This window comes from Simochromis diagramma, unplaced genomic scaffold (assembly GCF_900408965.1).
Source record: "Simochromis diagramma unplaced genomic scaffold, fSimDia1.1 OVJJ01000050.1, whole genome shotgun sequence".
Lineage (NCBI taxonomy): Eukaryota > Metazoa > Chordata > Actinopteri > Cichliformes > Cichlidae > Simochromis > Simochromis diagramma.
In genome coordinates this window covers 523,974-545,987 of record NW_024387188.1, presented here as the reverse complement: position 1 = coordinate 545,987, position 22,014 = coordinate 523,974, and the positions used below count along the sequence as shown (strand labels likewise).

Genomic DNA, 22,014 nt, shown 5'->3' with positions numbered 1-22,014 from the left:
TGTATATTGCTTTCAGTGTGCATTTTATTAACTAGGGAGTAACAGTATACACAGACTGATGCACAGTCCTTAGGATTGGCTTTCATGTCGTGGTTGTGCGCATTAATCATTTTCTAACTCAGCTTCTGACACCAGCATGGCATTTGCATCAGTCTTTGGGTTGAGGAGGCGAAAGCTTAAGTGGGTTTATAACTGCAACTTTCACAGTAGCTCGGGGTGTGCGGCTTCTTTTATTCAGCTGACAAAATGCTGGAAGCCAGGCTGCAGGTCAGCCCGGTGCCATCTGGCTCCACATTGAGCTTCTTTACAACTCCGTCTTCCACCAACATAGAATATCTGAAACAACATGAAATACACACTCCAATCTACTTTAGGTAAGACCAACAGAACAAATAACAGTTATGTGGTGTGCAGTTTGTCTTTAATCAGTATGGACAGAGCTAAGATTGAAAAATCAGTAGAAACTTCACAAACACTGCAGTTATCTGCAACCTTTGCACAATGAATCAATTGCAGTGGTAGAGGTGCAAAAGCAGGTAATGTGCAAAAGGCTGTATGTAAAAGCATTTCCACTCACTCGCTGCTCCACTCTTAAGTGAGCAGTAAAGTGATTCTGGACAGCTATAAAGTCAACATACTGTGTCATCATAAGTGTACTATTGTGTAGTGACACTGTTAGCACACAGAACTGCACAGAAAGTACTTATTATGTTCAAGGCAGGAATGATTGTGGGGATATAGTGCATAAACTTTTTTACTGTGCAAACTTGTTATTAATAAAATTCAGGAATTTGAGACAAACAAAAAAGGTTACCTCTTGGATCGCTTATTCCCAAGTACCTGCACGATTTGATCACTGTCAAGTAACAGGTCAATTGCCTAAGGCAAAGAAAGATGAATTAATAGTCAGTCACTAAAGCTTCAAGTAGAGCTGGAATATAAAGCAGATATTGGTTTTTACCTTTGTGAATGCTCCAGTGGGATCAGCCAGCATCCGCACCTGCAGAGGAAAAGTGGCCATAAGCTCAGCATTACTGCATCCTTAAAGTTCATTTTGGCCATTTCCCAGGTCTTTGTCCAAGACTAACATGTCACAGAGCTCTCTAATTGTTCAGAAAAGCCATCTAAATGCAGGTTGTTCAGTTGTACTCTACCTTTCCATCAGCTCCATGCTCTTTTCCCCATGCAGCCATGACAAACGCATCGTTGACAGAGATACATGCTATTTCCTGTATACCTTTATTCTTCAGTTCTGCAGCCTGCTCCACAAAACCTGGGAGGTGAGTCTGAAAACAAAAAATAAATAAATAAATAATTAATAAGGTCAGCTGATTATCAATGTGCACAGGCACTGTTAACAGTGTGGACTCACTTTGGAACAGCCAGGTGTAAATGCTCCAGGTACAGCGAAGAGGACTCCTTTCTTCCCCTTAAACAGTTGATCCATAGCCACCTTATTCCCTGGCTCCCCCTCCTGGACCTCCACTACAGGAAGATGTTCACCCACCTGATGAGAGGCGAGATGACAATACAGAACAATGGTGACCTACATTTCACATTACTGAAGTGAGTGATACTAATGTGCATGTGTCTGGAGGACATTGCATGCACTGCTATTTGTGTTACGTTTAGCCTGCACTTGCACAGAAGTGCTGCAGGATGACACAGTGGAGGGAGAGGGGTTTTTCTCTACGTAATATACGTACGAACGATAGATACAAAAACACACCCATCTAATATTCAGCTTCCTATTTATTAATAAACAAGGCTTGCAGGATCTTGCACGGCCACTGGGGGGCGACAAATCATACAATTAGAACCCATCTGTTCTCTGATTGGATTGTTAAATTTGTGATTGACATGACATTGACCAAATAGGTTCAAAATTCGTTCTTGTAACTTGAAACTTGAGTGCAGAGTTTCACACGTATTTTTTGGCTAAGTCCACAAACAAATCTTTTTTTCTTTTTTTTTTTTAAAACGCACACACAAATTCTTGTTACACATACAAATCCTGATTTACACATACAAATCCTGATATTCAAGTACAAAACTGATTTACAAGTACAAAATATTTATGACCACAATTTGAGCCCATAAAAAAAGCCGTATCACCCATAACAAGAGACAATAATCCGAACTGCAATGCACTTGAGTACAGTTATCCTACAAAAAAAAATGGGTTAAATAACCCAATGTTGCAACGATTTGCATGGCCGTGAAGTGAATTCAGAAAAGCTGCAAGTGACCCAAATACAACATATATACTTATACTTAGGTGCACATATACTGGCCGTGATTTTGGCTGTATTTAAAACAAACAAAAGAAAATAGCGGAATACTGCCTTGACGGGCCTTAAAAAGTACCATGAGTGTGCATCTATAAAATAAACAAGCCTAGTCGACTAAAGAGAAGGTGAGATTGATTTACACGCAAGCTACGCTCAAAACGAGTTTAACAGGTGGGGAAGGAAGGTGCGGAGACAAGCACCGACAGGACGGCTGTTATTAACAACCGATAATGATGAAGATAACGCCTGTCACGGGGACGGAATTCACACGGGTAGTTAGCATGGTGAGCTACAAATAAACAACGTAACCGCTTTATTTAGCAAGTTACAGTAAAACGCACTGACACAGTCGCATTTGGCTCGTGCATGTAGAGCATACCCGGCAGCGAAACGCTCGCAAGCCTTACCTGAATCGGCATTTTGGATGTCGGAGTAATGTGCAGTAGTCTAGCGCTCTGGAGCACACGGGAACTTCTGAGTACAGCGGATGTCACGGGGAGCATTGTAGCTATTTAGCAAGCTATTTAGCAAGGTATTAGAAAAGCGGTTGGTGGGGCTTTTATCGTGCCGTGTGCGCTGCCTTAATTTCTGCTTGGACACGCCCAAAGCTCACTTGTCACTCTTACCTCGGGTACAGTTACCTACACTGCTGTCCCACATTAGGTCTGGCTGTAGGTACGTAGTTGCCAGATTTGGGCCCGCTAAGCCTTTATTTACTGCGCCATCTGCTAGCAAACCCACATGTCTACAGTTAGGGCTAGAGACTGAAAGTAGCCCGTGGAGCTATAGCAGTTCCGATAAAGAAAAATAACTTTGCACAATGCAAGGGAAGACTTCACCAAAGTCAGGAAAATGTTATATATGTGTGGGCAGATGGTTCACATATTGATTGTATCAATACCAGTGACGGTATGGGTATCGGATGGATGTTTTGTTTCTATCCTCCTAAATTCCCACTGAATTGTGTTAGTAATTTTTTGGAGGGGGTAAATGACAAAAATATACCTTATATGCTGGCTTTATGGGTTGAAAGTGTCAGCATTGGTATTGGCAATACTGGCCCTGCATTTACTTGGCATTGAGTCAGTATCCAAATTTGCAGTATCACACAGAGCGAATATTCATACTTTTATACTATTAGGCCTTTTTCACAGAAAAAATGATGGTTTGGTTCCATGAAGCCTGTTAGTGAGCCACAGCAGCGAAGTAGTCACACAGTGTATGAAGCCAACCCTCCCAAATCGATCACAGCCCTTGGTTATACACCTGTGTTTCCATTGCTGTGACAAATTAAAAGTAGGCTCTAAAAGGGCTCTTCAGGGACACAAACGCCTTCATTACTCACATCACAATTTTTTCTTGGTAATTTTTTGCTTTGTAGTAATTAATTAAATGTAAAGGCACACCTACGCTGCCACTACAAGATTAGCTTACAATTTGCCAGTTAGGCTATATGATACATGTAAACAACATGACCAAAGGTAGTTGATCATATGATGATTGGCTATGGGAGACTTTTATAAAAATGTGCAGACAATACTAACAATTATTCTTTTACTTATTTTACATTTCTGTTTCGTTATGCCCCATATTACCAGGAGCTGGTATATATTTTATAAAGGAAGGGGGCAAATATACGACCTGGAGGCCAAAAAAATCTTCCAATCCAAGTCACTAGGTGGCGTTGGAGAATGGAAAAATTACAGAGGAGAGGGGCATGAATTTTGCACTTCATATTACCATAACTCACCATAAATACCGGCATAAACCATTAAATATGTCCCTGTTGCTCACTATTTACTTTAAAAAAAAGTGTCTACAATGAAATATATATTTATACATACAAATAGCTGTGGCCATACCGACTCTGACTTTGCCTGGATTAGCAAGATCCATGTCAGGAGGCTACTGGAACAAAGGGGGGATGTTGCACAGGAACCTCAAGCTCCACAGTCCTGTGCAGGATCTTTGCTGTTCCAACAACTCTTCTGGACGCTCTTTGGATGTTGTTTCTGGGATCTACTTGGGGGTCACTGCACCAAGTGCTCCAATTACCACTGGGACCACTGTTGCCTTCACCCCCCCCACACACACACACACCCACCCACCCTTTTCTCTAGCTCTTCTCTCAGCCCTTGATATTTCTACAGCTTCTCGTGTCCCTTTTTGCTGATGTTGCTATAATTTGGTATCGCTACTATATCACTATGGCTGTCTTCCTTGCCTTGTCCACCACTACCATGTCCGTCCGGTTGGTTAGCTATCACCATTTTGTCTGTTTGTATCTGTAAATCCCGCAAGATCTTAGCTCGGTCATTCTCAACCACCTTAGAGGAGGATAGGGTTAGGGACATCTTGATGCCATCCTTGTAGAGGTGGTGGCTGACGATTGCTCCATTCTGTAGTCAGTATGAAGCAATCGGTATGGTATCTGTAGCCAGTCTTGTCAACAAGGTTGAGGCCTATACAGAACAGCAGTGGGGACAGTGCATCTCCTTGGTAAATCCTACTAGAGACCAACTTCAAGCCATGCTATTGGCTTGAAGTTGGTCTCTAGTGTTGTTTGCCACATCCCTATTGAATTCCTGATGAAGGCTCTTATGGTCCTGTTGATATTGCAAAGTTCTAGGCATTGAACCTGCGGCATTGAGTCATAGGCTTTCTTATAGTCGGGGGGGGGGGGGGGGGGGGGGTGTCACATTAATATTAGCTTGATGAAATTTATAGTGTTCATATATCTTAACTTCATTTTTTTACTTTACTTGTATCAGTTTTGTACACGTAAAACATGTTACCTCACTTCTCTATTTTAGCATTTAAGTATGTCAATAAACTTCATTTAGGCCGCCCCAATCCTGAAAACTGACTGCAAAACCTCAGCAAATCTACTCCTTTTCTATTAGTACCAATCTAAATAACTACACTGCTAAATAAAGCTTGTTAAAAATTACTGTATCCAGTCCAGTGAATCAATATTAGGGCATGTAGGTCAGTAAAAGGGGGTGTAGAGACACTGGTGCTAAAGAGAAAACCTGGGGGCAAAGCAAGGTCCAATTCATCAACAGTTAAGAGCATGTCCAAAGGTGATATGGTCAAAAATACGACGACACTTACAGCTTCAACAGTGGTCTTCATCACAGTACCCTCATAAAACACCCCCCCAGGAATACACATGCATACACATCCACAGGGAGAGATGAGACCAATGGTATGCGGTGGTGGTGTGTCCATTTATTACACAACACAAAGCACCTACAATAATCCACTCCCTTTTTGCGTCAGACAGTGGAAGATCTCACTTTTTTTTTTTCACAGTGATTTTTATGTGGACAAGTTTAGACACGGACATCAAACTTTGATCTAAATGGGGGAAAAAAAATAGCCTACACACAGAAATTCACAGCCAGTATCACACAAAAAAAAAAAAAAGAAAGCAGTGTCAACAAACAACAGTAAATTGAGTAAAAAATAGAATTTAATCATTTAAATAGTCTTTCAAAATACAAACATTGATTTGAATTTCTAAATAATATACCGTTTAGTAGCTATTCTTAATTATAACTGGCAATGCTTATATGTACACCGTGGCTATACAAGGAAAGGTGTGAGGTTTGGTAAATTTATTGTATTGCTTATTTATATTAATGCGCACGTATGCAAGTAGACCCACAAATGACTGTATGACGTCAACAGTGACACTGCAAATGGCCCTCCACCCTAACCCCCGCCGTACCTAAAATGCTAGTGAAAAAAGAAAAGAAAAATCTACCTTTGCATATATGACCCGTTAATATGGAGAAACTTAGCGGCATCTATGTTTTTGCTATCTTTAAAAAGGTTTGAGAAACATGGCTAGAACACAAGTTTTTCTTTTTAAAAAGACAGACGTATATAAGCTCAAACTTATGAAAACAAGACCAAACAGATCCATCAGTGTCACATTTTGCCAGATTTCCCATTCCACAGTGCCAGCTGTTGCTTATGTAGCACCCATGGATTAGCAGTTGCACTGTTTTAGCTTTACCACCACATCAACTGTGACACACACACACACACTTTCTCTCACGAGGCATTTATGAGCCATACACTCCGTAAAGAAAACAGAAACAAATGAACTGCGGGACATTCGGTATGCCCACTACCCACTTTTTAAAACTGACAACAGATCACGAGTTACATTTGTCTCCACAGTTTGTTTTTTTTGGCCATCTGGCTTACTCTGCCTCCTGAGGTAGCCTTCTGTAGCCTCACCATGCCACCCGACCTATAGAGCCAAGTAAATTGATCCCTAAAATCACAATCAACCTCAGACGACACACACCTGTTTACATTAAAAACACAATCAGCATTCACTTTATCCAACCCCACAACAGTGTGTTTACAATGTAAATAAAATACCCTTAAATCCTAAAAAGGAAATTGTATGAAAAAAAGAGAAAAAAAAAAGAAGAAGCAAGTTTCAAGTCTTTACAAATTTCAGTACACTGTGAGCTGCACAAATAAAATTATAATTGGGGGTGGGTGGTTTTCTCACATTTGCTGGCTTTTTTTTTGTTTTTTGTTAGTTTTTTTGTTAAATTGTCCACTACAAATTGCATGTTTCTGTTTATTTCAGTGGAATTGTACATGGCTAAAAGATTAATGGCCCTTTTGGCCACTAAATATTATTTTTAGGGATCTGATTTTATTATCAGACACTGTAGCTTTGGATCGCATGGAAAGCTTACTACAGTGATCATTTATGCTGTAAATATACAAACCTGCTGAACAGTAAGCAGGACTTCCACACATCCAAAAGGGAAGATGTTGCATTTCTTGTTGCCCTAAGCCCATAATCGGGCACTTGCAAAAGTTCAACAGATCAGCTGATCTCATATAAAAGCATCTGAGATCTATGCAACATTCTTCACCACTGCAGAAAAATGCAGCAATGTCTCAACGTACACGTATCAATCATACAAATTAGTGTTACACATCACAGCCCACAAATCAAACAGGACAGACCTTTTTTTCTTTTTTTTTCTTCAAAAACACACCTGCTGAAGTCAAAAACTGTGATTCTAGTGGAGTAGAGAGGGCAGTATACATATATATTTTTTTTTTAAAAAAGCAGATGAGGCATTTCTTTTCTAATCGCTCGTTGCCACAATGTCCAAGAGCCGTGTTCGTCCCTGATCTCAGTGTAGCTCATTGGTTTCAACTGCATACGAACAAACACACATGCTTGCTTGGATGGAAGCCTTTTTTTGTGTGTGCCAGTAGGATTTACATACAACACTTTACATATAAATTAACTTCCAAGCTGAGCATTTTATGTGCATACAGTCTTCATATACACTTCTCCTGGACTGTGAATCCATTGCACAAACTTGTAAAAAGACAGCTGCACTCACACCAGCGGCTTCCACTTCACAATTTAATCCCCAAAGTGCTGCAGTTTTTTCTCAAATGTTTTTTTTTGTTTTTTTTTAAACGTACTCATTTGGCTTCCCTGACCAAACCGGTTTCTACTAGAAGCTCGATTTTTTTGTTGTTTTTTTCTAAAAAGCAGCGCTTGGGGTCCCAAGAGTGAAGTACTACTAATCGAGGCATACAAATAGATGTCTCACCATTTGATCCACATTTTGAATGTGACAGACAATATTCGAGTCGTTATATTGCTTTTAACATATTGCAAGAAATTCCTATGACTTGCCTACAACGGCACACTAAACTATAGTAAATACAAGCACTTAGTGTGCACTTTATTCTGACCCCTTGTTGGACTCTCAAGCATTTTGCCGGGTATGTTATTATGGCTTTTCATGAGCAGATGTAGTACTATTTTTAAGTTCAAAAGCCACATGGTTGCAGTCTGTTATTCGGTACCTACATGTTGTTCTTCAGTGGTTAAGTAACTGCAGGTTGATGCTGTGAAGAAACATGCCGTGAAACGGTTAGAACTAAGAAATATTCTGGCATTTGTGTTAAATGTTCTCACGTGAAGAGCTTTTTACTGAACTCTGGCAGTTACATCATTCTGTAAATGGCCAATTTCCACTTCACATTATTTTCCTTTCTTCCTGTGGCCTAAAGGAGATAATGATCGTTTCCTCATTATTAATTCTGAAATGAAAGCTGTCCTTTTCCATAAAACACACATCCACTCTTGAAGAGTAGCTCTCTGTTTGGGGCTTTCTCTGAATCCGCTCTACTCCTGCTCCTGCGTTTCTCTCTAGGGGGAGTCCATCATGGCTTCCAGCATCTCCAGGAATAGTTTGTGCATGGGCACCCCACCCCGGGTCTTGATGCTGTAGAAAGTGGTCAGAGCACGGCCAGCAGTCTGTCGGAGGAGAGGCAACGTTAAAAGAAGACGTCCTGCCCGCTGGGGGTCGTCTGGGCGCCGCTGACATTCCATCTCCAGCAGGGCCTGGTGGAGGAGGTCCCGCAGCTTCTGCACGGCCTCCATGTCCTCGATGTAAACAGAGTCTGACAGAACAACAGGGAGCACATGGTGAGGGAGTGTGGAGGGTGCTGAAATGTTCTCAGCTTTTGTCACAGAAAGAGAGGCTGACTTGCCTGGTAATTGACTACAAACAAACTAATGTCAGCTGTTATTTATTCAACAAGCAGGGCCTGTAGTTAGCACTCATCGTAGGTGGACCTCTGAGGGACAACTACATAAAAGTTATGAGATGGGTAAACAAATCGCATCATATTTACACTACAGAGAGATCATTTGTGAGTTATTCAGCTACAGTGAGGATACCTGCAAGAAAGCAGAAGACTAGCCTTTAAAACTGGGAATATACAGTGTTACAGTGCACCTACCACTACAAGCTACAACAAAACGCTTCATAAGATGCGAGAAGTAAAGGATGTGTCAAAATACTGAATTCTGATTTATATGTTCCCATAGCTGCTTGGCTGCAGCTGCAGTAAAAGTACCTGAGTTGGTGAGTGCGATGGCTTTTAGCATGACAAATTCCTCCCGGTCCACGTTAAGGGCACGGAATCGGCGAGCGAGCTGACTAATAGCTGCATTAAGCTCTGTCAGTCCGGCCGCACGTGACATCTCCTCGTCAAGGACAAAGTCCTCTGCGAACACCACCTCGTCCTCACAGCCGAGCGAGCGGTACGCTACGCCCAGCACGAGCACCTCCAGCCACACTGACTGCAGCACTGACATCTGGTCTGCCAGAGACAGAGACAAGAAGCCTGCAGGAGAAAGCACAAAGAAAGGGACACATTTAAATGGAGGATGATGGGTTTACTGGTACCAAGTTCCAAATAATGGCTTAGATATTTTAACCAGCTTCATATGGAAATAAATAATTTCATCTGAGCTCTTAGAATAAGGTCCTCGTCTCTTGACATTAAATGCACACTGATTTGTTTTGACTGTACATTTTCTTTAAATTTATTCAGCCTTTAGAGCCACGCTCATGCAGCCCATTCATAACAACAACAATCAATATTCTAGTCATGGTGTGACTGATGCTCTTCAGCGAGCCTGGAAGTCTCTTCCGCTGTTGCCATGCTATTGCTGCCTCTCCTCCCCTCCTTTATTCTCTCTGCATCTCTTACCAGGAATGTGTTTGGCCCAGCCGATGATCACAACCAGCTCACGGTCAGCCAGGTCACAAAGGGTGGTGAGCGTACGCTGGGCCGTGTCCGGCTGCAGAGGGTCGGGCATGGCAAATAACTTTTCTGGCTCTGCTACTAGAAGGTGGGACACGATGATGTTGGAGGAATCTGTCACAAAAACACACAACAAACGATGCATTAATTACTGTATACATTCAGACATGTTGATATCCACAACATCAGCACTGTCATTATCTAAACAAACGCATTCAGCTATATTTTGATGATCTCCATTACTCTTCACTGTATTATACGCAGCACTCTATGTACAATATATAAATATGGATTTTAAAAATAGGCTTAGGATCTGCCAGCTTTGCCTGCTGCTTATGATCATTATTCTATGTTTATGCCACAGCCAGATTCATGTAGCTTGAACAATCCAGGTCAAATTACATTAAATTAAAATCATTACAGAGCCAAAGCTTTTCCTGACCTGCTGATTTAAAGAGTGAAGACAAACAGTGAACCACATCAGGCACTAGGGGGAGCTGTGTTGTAGCTAATTCCAGTTTATTTGAAATGTTTTGTGTTGCTTTTATTTTCTGAGGAGCTTTCCTTTAAAACTTTACATTTTTAAGGAGAAAAATGTTCATTTCTAAGCACATAAATCCACATTTTAACGTTAACTCAGTGCAAAGGGAAAAAAAACATCTCCCAAATTAACCAAATTCATCTGTATTTCTCCCTTTTTTCTACATCACTATCTTTCATCTTCTTTCAACTTCTTGTCATGAGTAACTTACTCCTGGCCCGGGCTGCGCTCTGCCTGTTAGTGATATGCAGTAGACATTTTTGTGAAATTTAGTCACCATCAGTGTAAGAATTCACGAGTTATAGCCAAAAAAGTGTTTCATGTTGCCACGGTGATATATGACCGACTACTAATCAGTGCATCCTTGACTCAAAGGGAACTTTTGTGCCACATTTGCAGAAACTCCTTGAAGGCTATTTCATGACACACACAAAAAAGCATAATACAATTTATCAAAGCTCACTTTTTTCGCTCTCCTTTGTCAGCGGTAGAGGAGCACTCTGGTATGTTGCATTCTCCACTTCTGGGCGTCTTTTGTACTTCTGCCTTCCACCCCTGACCCTGTCCAGACGAACTCCTACATTGTGCAAGAAACAGTAGTTCTTGTTTAGGTCAGCAATAAACTAAGCAACTGCACAATAATGAACATATTGGAATAATAATCAAAGTCTGGTCACACATGGCTTTTAACACTCACCCTCTTTAAGCATGCCTACTTTCAGGCACTTGGTGAAGCGGCATGCCTGGCAAGCCTTTCTGCGCCTTTTAGTGATTTCACACTCATTTGATGCTGGACAGCTATATTCAATGTTACCTGTATGAAGAAGCAGAAAATGTTAATCTCAACGAATGTAGAAATAAATTCGTGAAGAAGCAAGTGCCTATACTCTCTCTTATCTTTCAACCACACACACATTCTGCTATTCCTCTTTTTTTATGTCCTACACTCCGACTATACCAATCCTCATACAGAGGTGTGACAGTGATTCTGTTACACTCTCTGGAAAGTTACAGAAATAATGTCAGGAGTTCATGAAGGTCCCAGAAACAAGCAACAATGAAAGATTTTCAAAACTGCATACATTTCTTGTTTTTTGGGACAAAATAGCTTATTTTTTGGGAAAAATCAATGAGAAGTTTTAGCGGTATTCTAGAAAACAAATACGTGTTTTATACTCTGTGTTTTGTTGTGAAAACATTTAAACACATTTAAAGTGCTTTACCTGTTACTAAAGCAAACTTTACCACAACACACCTTGAATGGTTCTCTTGAAGAATGCTTTGCAGGCCTCACACGATGCAACACCATAATGGTAACCTGAGGCCACATCCCCGCAAACGAGACACAGCCTCTTGGGAAGCGTGCTCAGGGCGTACTTGCATCGACCTGCCCCATTTCCAGCGGAGCCCTCCTCTGCCCCATCGCCACCCTCATCCTTGAAATGGCAACGCAGAGCTGGTGTGTACAGTGGCGGGGAGTAACGTTTAACGTTGTCTCCTCGGGTCACTCCGCCTCCGCTATGAGAAGAATCTGAGGAGGCCCCGCCAGGGCTGGTCCGACCTCCCCCGCCTCCCTCTGGACTACTTGGTTCTGCCTTTATGTAGACATCTGACCGACGCTCACGGGAAGACATGATGTCTGCAGGGCAAAAGGAAAAAGAAATGTCAAAGTAAATAATAGCACAGAGACTTTTAACTCACATCTATATCTCTGAGAAAATCATCAGTCACAGATTTTCATGATAACAAACAAAAGTAATAAAATGATAAAGCAAAGAAAAAAGGATGTAAATAAACATCTCAGTAGTGTAGTGCCCCTTCATGGGCTACAACACTTTACCATATTCCCACCCCAGTCTTTAGTCCTTCTTAAAGCTTTTTAAACCATCAAACTGTTTGCACTACTGTGTGGGATTTGTGATGGTTTGAGCATAAACACTGTAATCAGAAGGAAACAGGCAGCAGAGAGAGAAAAATTTCAAGTTGTGGTGATGCAAATGCTGCTTTAATCTACTATCAAATTAACCTCAACTAACCTTCCCTAAACTAAATGGTAAATGGACTGATTCATATATAGCACTCTTCTACTCTGAGCACTCAAAACACTTTTCACAACTTGCCTAATTCACCCATTCTCACAAGCAGTTTTTTTCTATGCTCTTTCTATCCAACATTTACACTCTGATGGATGCATCTTGCCCAAAGATGTTTGACCTACACCACCAACCTTCTGATTAGTAGGAGACCTGCTCTGCCACCTGAGCTATATATGTATATGTGCTTAAAAGTACAGTGTGTAAAATCTTGCAGCAGATTGTAGATCACAGTCTACAATTGCTGTAATCAGACTTTTGCATAATCCTAGCCACTGTAGGACAAAGACATTAAAACACATTACGTTTAGACTGTACCCCATAACAGCAGCCATTATGGGGAAACGCAGAGCATCTGGGAACATGTTTCTTCTACTGTTGGTGCATAAAAACATTTTTGTACAGACTAAATTTGAATATATTTAAATAATATCGACACTTGGAAAGAAATCAGGAATGAAAAACTGATAAGTGTCAATGAAATATTTTCTAGAATTTTACATTTTTTCCCTCCAGTCATCTCAGACACTCTTGTCGCCGTTCATCTGTAGAGAGTACAGGGTGTCACTTTGTTGTTTACCCAGATGTCAATATGTGCCCATGTCTATTTATTCTGAATGATTAAAACTTTGTAAAATGAGTCTATTAGGAATCTGTAATTCAGTGAAATGTACTTCTCCCCAATAAAAGCAACACCGAGTATCGCTGTTAAGAATGTCCTGAACTTTTCTGTCAGTACGCGCTGCTGTTTTTGTTTGTCTGTCAGCTGGCATAAGTGAATGTTTCTTTGAAGAGGATCAAATATTTCTGAACTCATACATGACATGAGAATGTACTCACACTGTTTATCAGAGAGAAAGTGCAATCTTTAGGACACTCAAGCCTAACATTAGCTGACACAGCGTTAGCTTTTAACCAGTTGTTGTTGTTGTTTAGCCAGCTCGTCGTCAGCTATCCAGAGACGGGAGGGTCATGTGTCTAATCTGCTGACAGATTAGACCCCTGACTTCAGCTCAGGAGATGAGGCTTGAATGAGAAGCAAGGGGATATTTTACCCAGATGCCAGTGGTGTTGTCTCTTTCATTTGTGTTTTCACTTCTTTGGTCAAGGGGACCCCCTCTTAGATGATGAAACATAAGTATGAACCTTCCTATTTGGAGTCTGAGGATGCAAACATAAAATAAACTGTCCCTCCAAATGCTTATGAGTTCTCCTTTCCTCAACCTTTGACATACTACATATGTGGCTGGTCCTCTACATAGATACATACAAGAAAATGCCATTTGGCTTCTCACACAATTTAAAATACATCCTCCACCAATTAAAACAATTAATTAATTCAAGCACTCCGCAAATCAATGCCTGAACATGTGACTGCATGAGCCAACTGCAGCTGCACCTGGCAGCTCGAAGTTTCCTGGACTAGTCTGGATGTGTAACACTTCATTAAATGGCTGATGCACAACAAATATATAAATGTCTGGCACAGCAGAAAGCAGATAATCATCTAGTGACTAGAATTACTCCCTACTTTAGAGAGGTTAATCAAAAACAAATCATATTCAGCAACACAACTTATTCAACCACAAACTGCAGTATGCACAGACATGAAGGCCAAAAATAAATGAATAAATAGTGCAATGGTTGCTGCAGTGAACTTTCCAACATCAACTCAGCCATTCTTAAAAGCGAGCCTGTACCGAGCCTCAGCAAATCCATCCGCACACTGAAATCATCAAAGCAATCACGTTCCATTTGGCTAAAGGCGTGTGTCCACCAAACACTGTGAGTAAGCAGACTTCAGGAAAACGGTCACCATAATGGACAAAAGAGCGATTCTTGAAGTAGTAATACCTGACGAGTATGTGAACCATTGCTGGGGAAAAAGAAAGGGTTTATCTAGTTCTTTGAGTTTTATTCGCATCCATCATGCAGGTGCAATGAATTAGGTAAAAAACTTCATACTATTTGTCATCAAAGATTGATTTGTGAACATTAACAAACAGGAATGTGGTGCAACACAAAAGTGAAATCAGTGGCCTGTTCATTTAGTACAGTTTTTTTTTTTTAAATGTTTCTTCTAAAAAACACACTGAATTTAGATAAATAAGTAGGTCCAATTTTATTTTGACGCAAAGATTTGTACAAACGTGAAATGAAATGCATGAAAGTGCAACAAAAATATTGTCAACGATCTTAATGAATAATTATGACAAATAATCATGACCTTAATGCTGAACAAAATAATCATGATCATCATATTGGCCATAATCTTGCCTTCTAAAGCTATTAATGAAAGCTATCAAAAACACGTCGCACCTAATAGAACTACACCTCTGTCATATTTCAAGTCATTAAGATGTCTAAGGTGAGTGAATGGAGGCTACTGTGCTATAAAGAAGTCACTCAATCACATAACTTGTATTCAAATAAGTAAGCAAAAGTAGTAGTCTGTAGTTCTAACTTAAATTATGCTAGCAAAAATAGTAAACACGTTATACTTGGGATGTTTATGAATCCCAATACAAGCGTATAAAAAAGTTAATGAGTCTCAGTACACAGTCGAGATGGCATACTGTGCACTGCACCTTGAAATGCACTCCAGCGAAGGAGAGAAGTACGCAGAAGATGTTGTTTGACATAAAAAAATGAAAGAGAAGATTCAATTACCCAAGTGAACATGCACTTCTAATACCAAAATCTGCATCTCTGTGAGTAATTCTGTGTAATGCTTTTAAGCTCAACTTAGTTTTAAAGCCAAATGTCAGGGTTCTTAATGTCAACCATCCATATAAAATAAGACAATCAGCTTAAGAGCAGTCTGATCTCTGACACATAATGTAATAATATCAATGGGGCATCTGAGGTTTCTCATCTTTATGAAACTTAACAAACTGGTGGGCGAGTGTTTGCATGCACAAACTGACCACCGCTTTGCCCAGCCCAAGCGAGGGTCATCAATTCAGAAGAGAGCGGATCACGCCTGTATTTAATCACTATACAGACAGACAGTTGATAAATTGCCACCAAAACGCTCTTGACATGTTTTATTATTCTACCTGAAACTAACTTTGTTTTCTTGATTTGAATTGTGAAATTGAGAAAGTAACCGTAACGTGAGCATGAACTGTCTCTTAGCTTCACCTCTTAAGCATTAATGCAGACCCTTACTTGAATGACTGTGTTAATAGATCACTGCATGAGGACGTTGAGGAGGATTTCTGCAGTCTAAATAGCCTCAATCCAGTTAAGTCCTCAGTTTCTCTTGCACACGTAGTAGCAATCTACTGCAATTATCCAACATTTTTCTATTTGTTTATCAGGTGGGCTGATAATCCACTCAAGTCTCGTATAATTACAAAACACTGCAATACTTGAGAGGAATGTATTCTCTTCATTTAAGCCTCTCTGACTGTGACAACAAAAGCAGTGAAGATTCTGAGGCTTTTTGTGATATAATCAATAAACATCAGTCCTGGGCTGGTCAGCTTTGGGTGGTTTATCTCTGTCAGTTTAAAAAATTACTACTAATTACTACTATGTCAATAATAAACAGCCTCTTGTTCAGACATATTTAACATCAAACTGCACTTCTAAGACATGACCATCAGAAAAGAGCTTTCTGTCTTTGCTGATGGGAACCACTGAGAACAGAACAGAGAGCCTCAGACTGAAAGCACACCATGAGAAAAACAGTCAGAGTTAGTCAGTCCTACTAACAGTGTCAGTAGGTACTTCCCAAGCAAGTAAGCCTTTATCATACTTATTGCTGCAGCAGATAACCCAATTCTATGGTTGCTGGCATACAATTTTCTTTGGAGTTTGCCCTCTCTGTATATGAGAGCTGTTTGGCAAGCCTCGGACACGTCAAAGAAACTTATCCTGTTTAAAGTTTAGCCTACCTGGACTCACTCTGAAAGCTCAGTTAATCGCTGAACCAGACAGTACCAGTAGTAGCACATAAACACAGATACTGAACAGTGTCATTTGGCTTTGCTCGGACTTGAGTCAGATCATCAGGTCACCATGTGCACCGCTGGCCAATTCGACTTCTTCTTTGGGAAATGTCGGTTTCTTCATAGAAAATGTTAACAAGCATGCGATGATAGCTCTCTGGTTACTCATTGATTCGACTAAAGCAGCACGTAAAACCTAAAGAGGTCTGCTAAATAGCTCTGTTATCTACTTTATCAGCCATAGAAACGCGTGGTGTTTGCTGTAAACTAATTCCAGCGTGTTTGGTGTAACGTTAGCATGAGCTAGCTTCAAGAGTAGCGAATACATAAATGATAACTGTATGTTAGCTAACTAGGCTAGCTAGCCTACGTTAATCCTGACTATCCAGCTCTCTCCCCCTAGGGCCGAGGTTTATTTTGGTCACTCTAACCCGGACTAAGCTGCATCTTACCTGAGCGGTGACTAGAGCAGCACTGAACGATAAGTCTCCCCACGGTGTGCTATCATGACACAGATCCAGCAGAAAAATCAGTATCCAGACCACCAGCTCCTGCTAGCTCGTGCTGGCTGTGTGCGGAGATGGGCCGGCCTACAATCGGCTTTCCCTAACAGCTGGGAGGCGATGCAGGCTAAGCACATAGTAACACTTTCACACTGTCATCTGACTAAAGCGTGTTTGTAAATGTCTCATTTTAAAAGTTAAGCGTCATATATTTACTATATTTTTTGAATGGAGTAAAGGAAGATTTATACTCAAATTATACTGATCAATTATAAGATGCTTCATTGCCAGCTGGAAAGCTGATTGGCATTGTCAGAATTATAAGTTAGCATTGTTAATGAAGGATGCAATTAAACTTCTAAACTGTAATATTTTTTTTTTTTGATCAAATGTTTCAGCTTGCTTAAACTGACAACATAGTTACAATAATCTAGGGGAAGACAGCTAAACTTTTAGCTCCTGGTGTTACACACAAATGTATACTGCTGAAGATGTGTTTCCCCTCACACAGTATCCCCAAAACAAAAAAGAAATTTAAAGTGTCACTGAAGAGCCACAGGCTGATACATTAATTGTTCTTTCTTTCTGTCATCTATCCGCCTCTTGCCCCTCCCTAACCCATATTTTCTGTTTGCAGAGCAATCACGGCCTGTCGTTTCAAGTTTGTGCCCTCATGATATAATTTCGACAACAGACCAAGAGAAGTATCTGTGTTTAGCTGATGAGCCTGCTTTTCTCAAACAGGAACATCTCCTGGAAAGTGTATGACTGCAACAAAACCATCATAATATACGGGTAACATATATAAGTAATGAAAAATAAGGTTGTGGCACTGTAACATTATTCTCTGTTGTTTTTACTCAGCCTCAATCCTTCTACAAACTTGCTCATATCTGTGCATGTCCTAAAGGCGTCAGCTGAAAGTCTACCACAAAGTCTACCTTTATAATGACTGAATTGTGAGGAAAAAGAAGCACTTGTTAACACATAATCCCAATTGAAGCACGGCGTAACGGTGTAACATTTCATCAACATAAAAGGTGACGTGGGAACAGCTTACCTGTTTGGTGACCTGGAGCTTGAAGCCTGTGTATGTCTCACTCCAGAAGACAGCTCAGTAAAATGATATTGCTGTGGGCTGAAGTCTGCAGTTACCGGGACACCTGCGAAGCAAGCAAAGGCTTCTGAGAGTATTCCCAAAACTTGCAGCCAAGCCAAAGAGTTTGCTTTTTGTGTTTGCCCTTTGTGCTTTGAATGGTCAAATCCCCACAAGGACACCGCGTCCGGCCTCATAATGACCATAATGTATGCAAACTCGCAGCAAATGATTGGCAGGCTCCTAACAATAACTGCGGAGCTAATCTTCACATGATCCAGAGGAAGCATGTGCTCTGCCAACAGTTTTTGTTTCTTCTCTAATGAGGCGTGTGGATACATCTAAAACCAACTGTCTTTCCGAAAATACATAACCCAGCCTATCTATCCAGATTTTTACACACACTGCTCATACCCTCCCCCTTTACACTGCGTGACACACTCCAAAGGTCACAGTCACAGGAATGCTTGAAGGGCAGACAGAGAAAAGCCAACACCTTGTCTTTCAGTCATACAAAGTTATAAGCTTAAGTTTGGTGATAAAGCTATGTAAATAATTAAATTACTTAGCCTTAAAAACAAACACAAAAACCCCAAATGGAATAGTATTCCAGCTTGTTGTTAAAGTCTAAATATGACTGTTAAAAAAAATGCCATATCCCAAAAAAGGACACCTATTTTAAGCAACTTTAAAAGTGTGCAAGGCTCTTATATATGAAAACAAACTGAGATGCTTTTCCCATTTTGTCTGGAGGTTAAAACAGCTGACAATTTCATTTTTATAAGTCGTTTCAGTTTCAGACTCTAATCCCAGTAGACTGTTGCACCCAAACAGCTCCTTGTCATAAATGGATTTCCAAGTACACTTTCTATTACATAAGCAAAAAGTCAAATATCACACCTCGACAAGCTCCTTATGTCTTCAACGGTTTAAAGCTTTCTTATCGTGGTTTTGTCAGGGGCAAGGTCTCCGTCAGTGACAAGGCATCACATTCACAGACGCGACACTAAACTCAGTTTAAGGGTTTTAAATGCGGCGCACTGTGGAGACAGGGAGAACAGCACCCAGGGGTGACCTTGCCTTACTGATCTCGGACCGGTGAAAGGTTAATTGCCGAAGTGGATTATGCCTTAAGATCAGTGATCTCAATCCTGGCCCAGGAGGCTCGACAACTTACATAGTTCGGTGTGTTAAAACCGAGAGAAATATAACTCGGGAGATTAAAATACACAGAAGAGAAGTTAAAGTGTGAACAACTGAAGAAGAAGTGCCGGAGGGGCATTCTGCACATGAGAACTTGCTGTTTAAGTAACAACATGCAAGAAAGAAAAACAGAAGAAAACACCTATCATCTGCATGTTGCTCTTTATTTGCTATATTAACGAGTGTGGCTTACTGGTGACTAGAGCACTAACCACCAACGACTCCTCTAGCATTTATTGAAGCATGAATTAGTCCCAAGGTATACATGTGTTATAAGCTTGAAATATGGCGTGCACTGCAAATTATCCCACAGTGTAGGCTATTAACTATTTTCCGGCTCGTGCCCCATATCCCCATTAACGTGGTCAGGCGAACTTAGAGCTCTTTCGGGCAAATCGTGCATGCACATCAGGCTGTCGTCAAGACAGCTGCCACGTCCAAAAAACACTAATAATGGGCAAAACACCCCATGTGTGCTCAACCTCGGAAGTGTAGGCTAAGACAAGATACTTACTAGGAAATGTAAAAACATCACGGGGTCGTTTTTGTTCTTAAATATTTGAGGTCAGTCAAGTCTTTGCGGATTGCAAGTCCACTGGCAGTTGAACTGGATTAATGGCGCCGTAAGAGCCTCGCGACGTTTCTCACATCGCATCCCGATGTTAGCATGTAAAAAAGGAGATAACAACAACCGGCGACACAATGTCTTCGCCCGGCTGTTCGGCTCCGTCCACTGCTGTTAAAAAATTCCCGTCTTCGCCTTCCACAACTGAGGTTGTAGCTGAACCTTAGCGTCAAATCTCCAACAAAAAAGCATCCACATCCGGTAAGAGTATTTCACAGCAAAACTCCGTCGACATATTAAACCTTTCAAACATTTACCAAGCGGGAAGATGACCAAAAATAAAAAATAATCCAGTACAAAAGTCTCCCTCCTTTCCGTCAAATCCGTAACACATTTAAAAAAAGATAGAGACGCTGATATTCTTAAAACGAATTCTAAATGCTGCTTTTATTTTAACAGTTCAACTTCCGGCACACCTCTGGCTTTCTTCCGCTCATTTGACGGAACTCAGTGACGTAGCCTGGATCTCGTGCCTGCTCTCCTCCCTCTGCCACAATTTGCGTCCACTGGGTCTCCGTTACGTCTGCACGCACCTACAACCCGCGTCATCCGCATTTTAATAAGGGCCTGCAACTCGTGAAAAAAATATGACCCACTCCACGTTAATTCGCGTACAGTCAAGGTGTATTCATTCATTTAGACGAGCTGCTTCAAAGTGCTGATTTCAGACCATTGAGTGCTTTTTATAGCAGTGAACCCTTCCACACTAAAGAAAAAAACCCCACGGCTTTCATATTTGCTGTGAGATTAAAAACACGGGTCTGTTGTATTATTATACGTTTTGTGGCCTATATTCAGAAAGCCTTTATGCTTAAAGCACCATAACGAAAATGGCTTTCTGCAACATGCTTTATTATTATAATTATCACATTAGCTATAGGGCACAAAATGAGGCTGCATGTCCTTTCCAGGACACCTCTGTGGAAAATGTAGTCATGCTTTTGGTCTTGTGACGCTGACCCGTCTCACTCCGCCGCTGCACAGCATCTGGACATGAGCCAAGGAAGAAGAGATGAGGAGAGCTGTGCCAAGGGTTTGAGAAAGTAAAATAATTAAAGGATAGCAGTCTGAATAAAAAAAAAAAAGGAAAGAAAAGAAAAATACTTGCTTGGAATACAAAGTTCGCCCCCTGTGTTATCCTGTATGGGCTTTTGTGTAAGCCTGCTCTACCAAGGTTCACTTTATTTGGCTATTTTATTATACAGCAAAGAAAACAAACGATTTTCTTTTGTCAAACTTAGAAGCCTCCTGCTTCTAGAAATAGTCTGCTGCCCCCTGCGCTCCTCAACACGCCTGGCAACAGCTGGCATTAAGAAAGCAGAGGGGTTGTCACGAAAGAGTTGAAAAGCTTTTCTACTGGTGTGGTGAAAGTGGAGAGGAGGGGGAGGAAATCAAGAAAGACAAAGAAATCGGAGTAACCATAGTAGCCTATTATTTAGATATCTCCACCCCAAAGCTGCCGGGTGTGATCCGGCTCTAATTATAGCCCAGTATACGTTGGTTTCAACTGAAGCAGTGAGCGCTGTGTCCGAGGTGCGGGACAGCAGGCTCGCTGTGGTTACATAGATGCGGCGCGCTCGCGGGCAGGATTTTCGTGGCGCGCGCCTCACAGGGAAAACTGACGGCGGTGTTACTGCGACCTTGAAGCAAGGTCATTCAGCCTGTGCTGCAGAGACTGCAATTCTTCTGCGGGACTGCATCACACTGCTGCAGACTCTGCATTATCCGGTTGGAGGCGAAACCCGTCATGCTATGTTCGTTAGATTTGCGCACAAATCTGTTTAAAGCGGTTTGTACGATTGTGTTTAGCGTAATAATATAGGTCTAAACACGCGACGGCGCATTGAGTGTGGATGTGCGGGGATCAGAAACCTAAAAAAGAAATAGAAAAAAACACAGTGAATGCCAGATGGGGTCCCTGCGGGTGCTCCTCATATGGGGTCATGACCTGAGACAGGTGTCAGCTGATAGGCTACATAAATTCTAACAAGAAGCTCTTTTTTTTCTTTCTGTATCCACAAAAGGCACTGGGCACTGCATTAGTGAGTCATAGCCAGCACGACTGACTGAAAACAGTCTCCACCTA

General features: G+C 41.1%; 2 protein-coding genes and 1 long non-coding RNA gene across 5 annotated transcripts; all 3 read right to left on the bottom strand.

Annotated features, from left to right (window-relative positions):
* Window positions 1-6: 6 nt before the first annotated feature.
* Window positions 7-2,972, bottom strand: prdx5 (peroxiredoxin 5). The gene is made up of 6 exons (XM_040049821.1): window positions 2,699-2,972; window positions 1,373-1,507; window positions 1,155-1,286; window positions 962-1,000; window positions 815-879; window positions 7-336 (listed from the first exon to the last, which is right to left on the bottom strand). Exons 1-6 carry the CDS (start codon window positions 2,792-2,794, stop codon window positions 231-233), a joined length of 573 nt encoding a protein of 190 aa, XP_039905755.1. The 5' UTR covers window positions 2,795-2,972; the 3' UTR covers window positions 7-230.
* A 1,438-nt stretch (window positions 2,973-4,410) lies between these two features.
* LOC120745142 lies at window positions 4,411-21,777 on the bottom strand. The gene is made up of 3 exons (XR_005698570.1): window positions 21,766-21,777; window positions 16,884-16,894; window positions 4,411-4,929 (listed from the first exon to the last, which is right to left on the bottom strand). It is a non-coding gene; the product is annotated as an uncharacterized LOC120745142 (long non-coding RNA).
* Window positions 5,503-20,096, bottom strand: esrra (estrogen-related receptor alpha). Of its 3 annotated transcripts, XM_040049818.1 has the most exons (8): window positions 19,818-20,096; window positions 18,065-18,167; window positions 11,708-12,091; window positions 11,150-11,266; window positions 10,916-11,029; window positions 9,858-10,025; window positions 9,219-9,488; window positions 5,503-8,759 (listed from the first exon to the last, which is right to left on the bottom strand). In XM_040049818.1, exons 3-8 carry the CDS (start codon window positions 12,084-12,086, stop codon window positions 8,506-8,508), a joined length of 1,302 nt encoding a protein of 433 aa, XP_039905752.1. In that variant the 5' UTR covers window positions 12,087-12,091; window positions 18,065-18,167; window positions 19,818-20,096; the 3' UTR covers window positions 5,503-8,505. The 3 variants fall into 3 exon arrangements, with proteins under 3 accessions (XP_039905752.1, XP_039905753.1, XP_039905754.1); XM_040049819.1 differs by lacking the exons at window positions 18,065-18,167; window positions 19,818-20,096 and adding an exon at window positions 16,954-18,053; XM_040049820.1 differs by lacking the exons at window positions 18,065-18,167; window positions 19,818-20,096 and adding an exon at window positions 16,448-16,919.
* Window positions 21,778-22,014: the final 237 nt, after the last annotated feature.

Coding starts and splice junctions, on each gene's coding strand:
- prdx5 (XM_040049821.1), bottom strand. CDS start 2,794: ATGCTCCCCGTGACATCCGCTGTACTCAGAAGTTCCCGTGTGCTCCAG. Junction 1,287..1,372: donor TTACACCTGGCTGTTCCAAA/GTGAGTCCACAC, acceptor TTTTGTTTTCAG/ACTCACCTCCCAGGTTTTGT. Junction 880..961: donor CCACTGGAGCATTCACAAAG/GTAAAAACCAAT, acceptor TCTTTGCCTTAG/GCAATTGACCTGTTACTTGA.
- esrra (XM_040049818.1), bottom strand. CDS start 12,086: ATGTCTTCCCGTGAGCGTCGGTCAGATGTCTACATAAAGGCAGAACCA. Junction 11,267..11,707: donor CTTCAAGAGAACCATTCAAG/GTGTGTTGTGGT, acceptor TTCTTCATACAG/GTAACATTGAATATAGCTGT. Junction 9,489..9,857: donor CTGGGCCAAACACATTCCTG/GTAAGAGATGCA, acceptor TTTCTCCTGCAG/GCTTCTTGTCTCTGTCTCTG.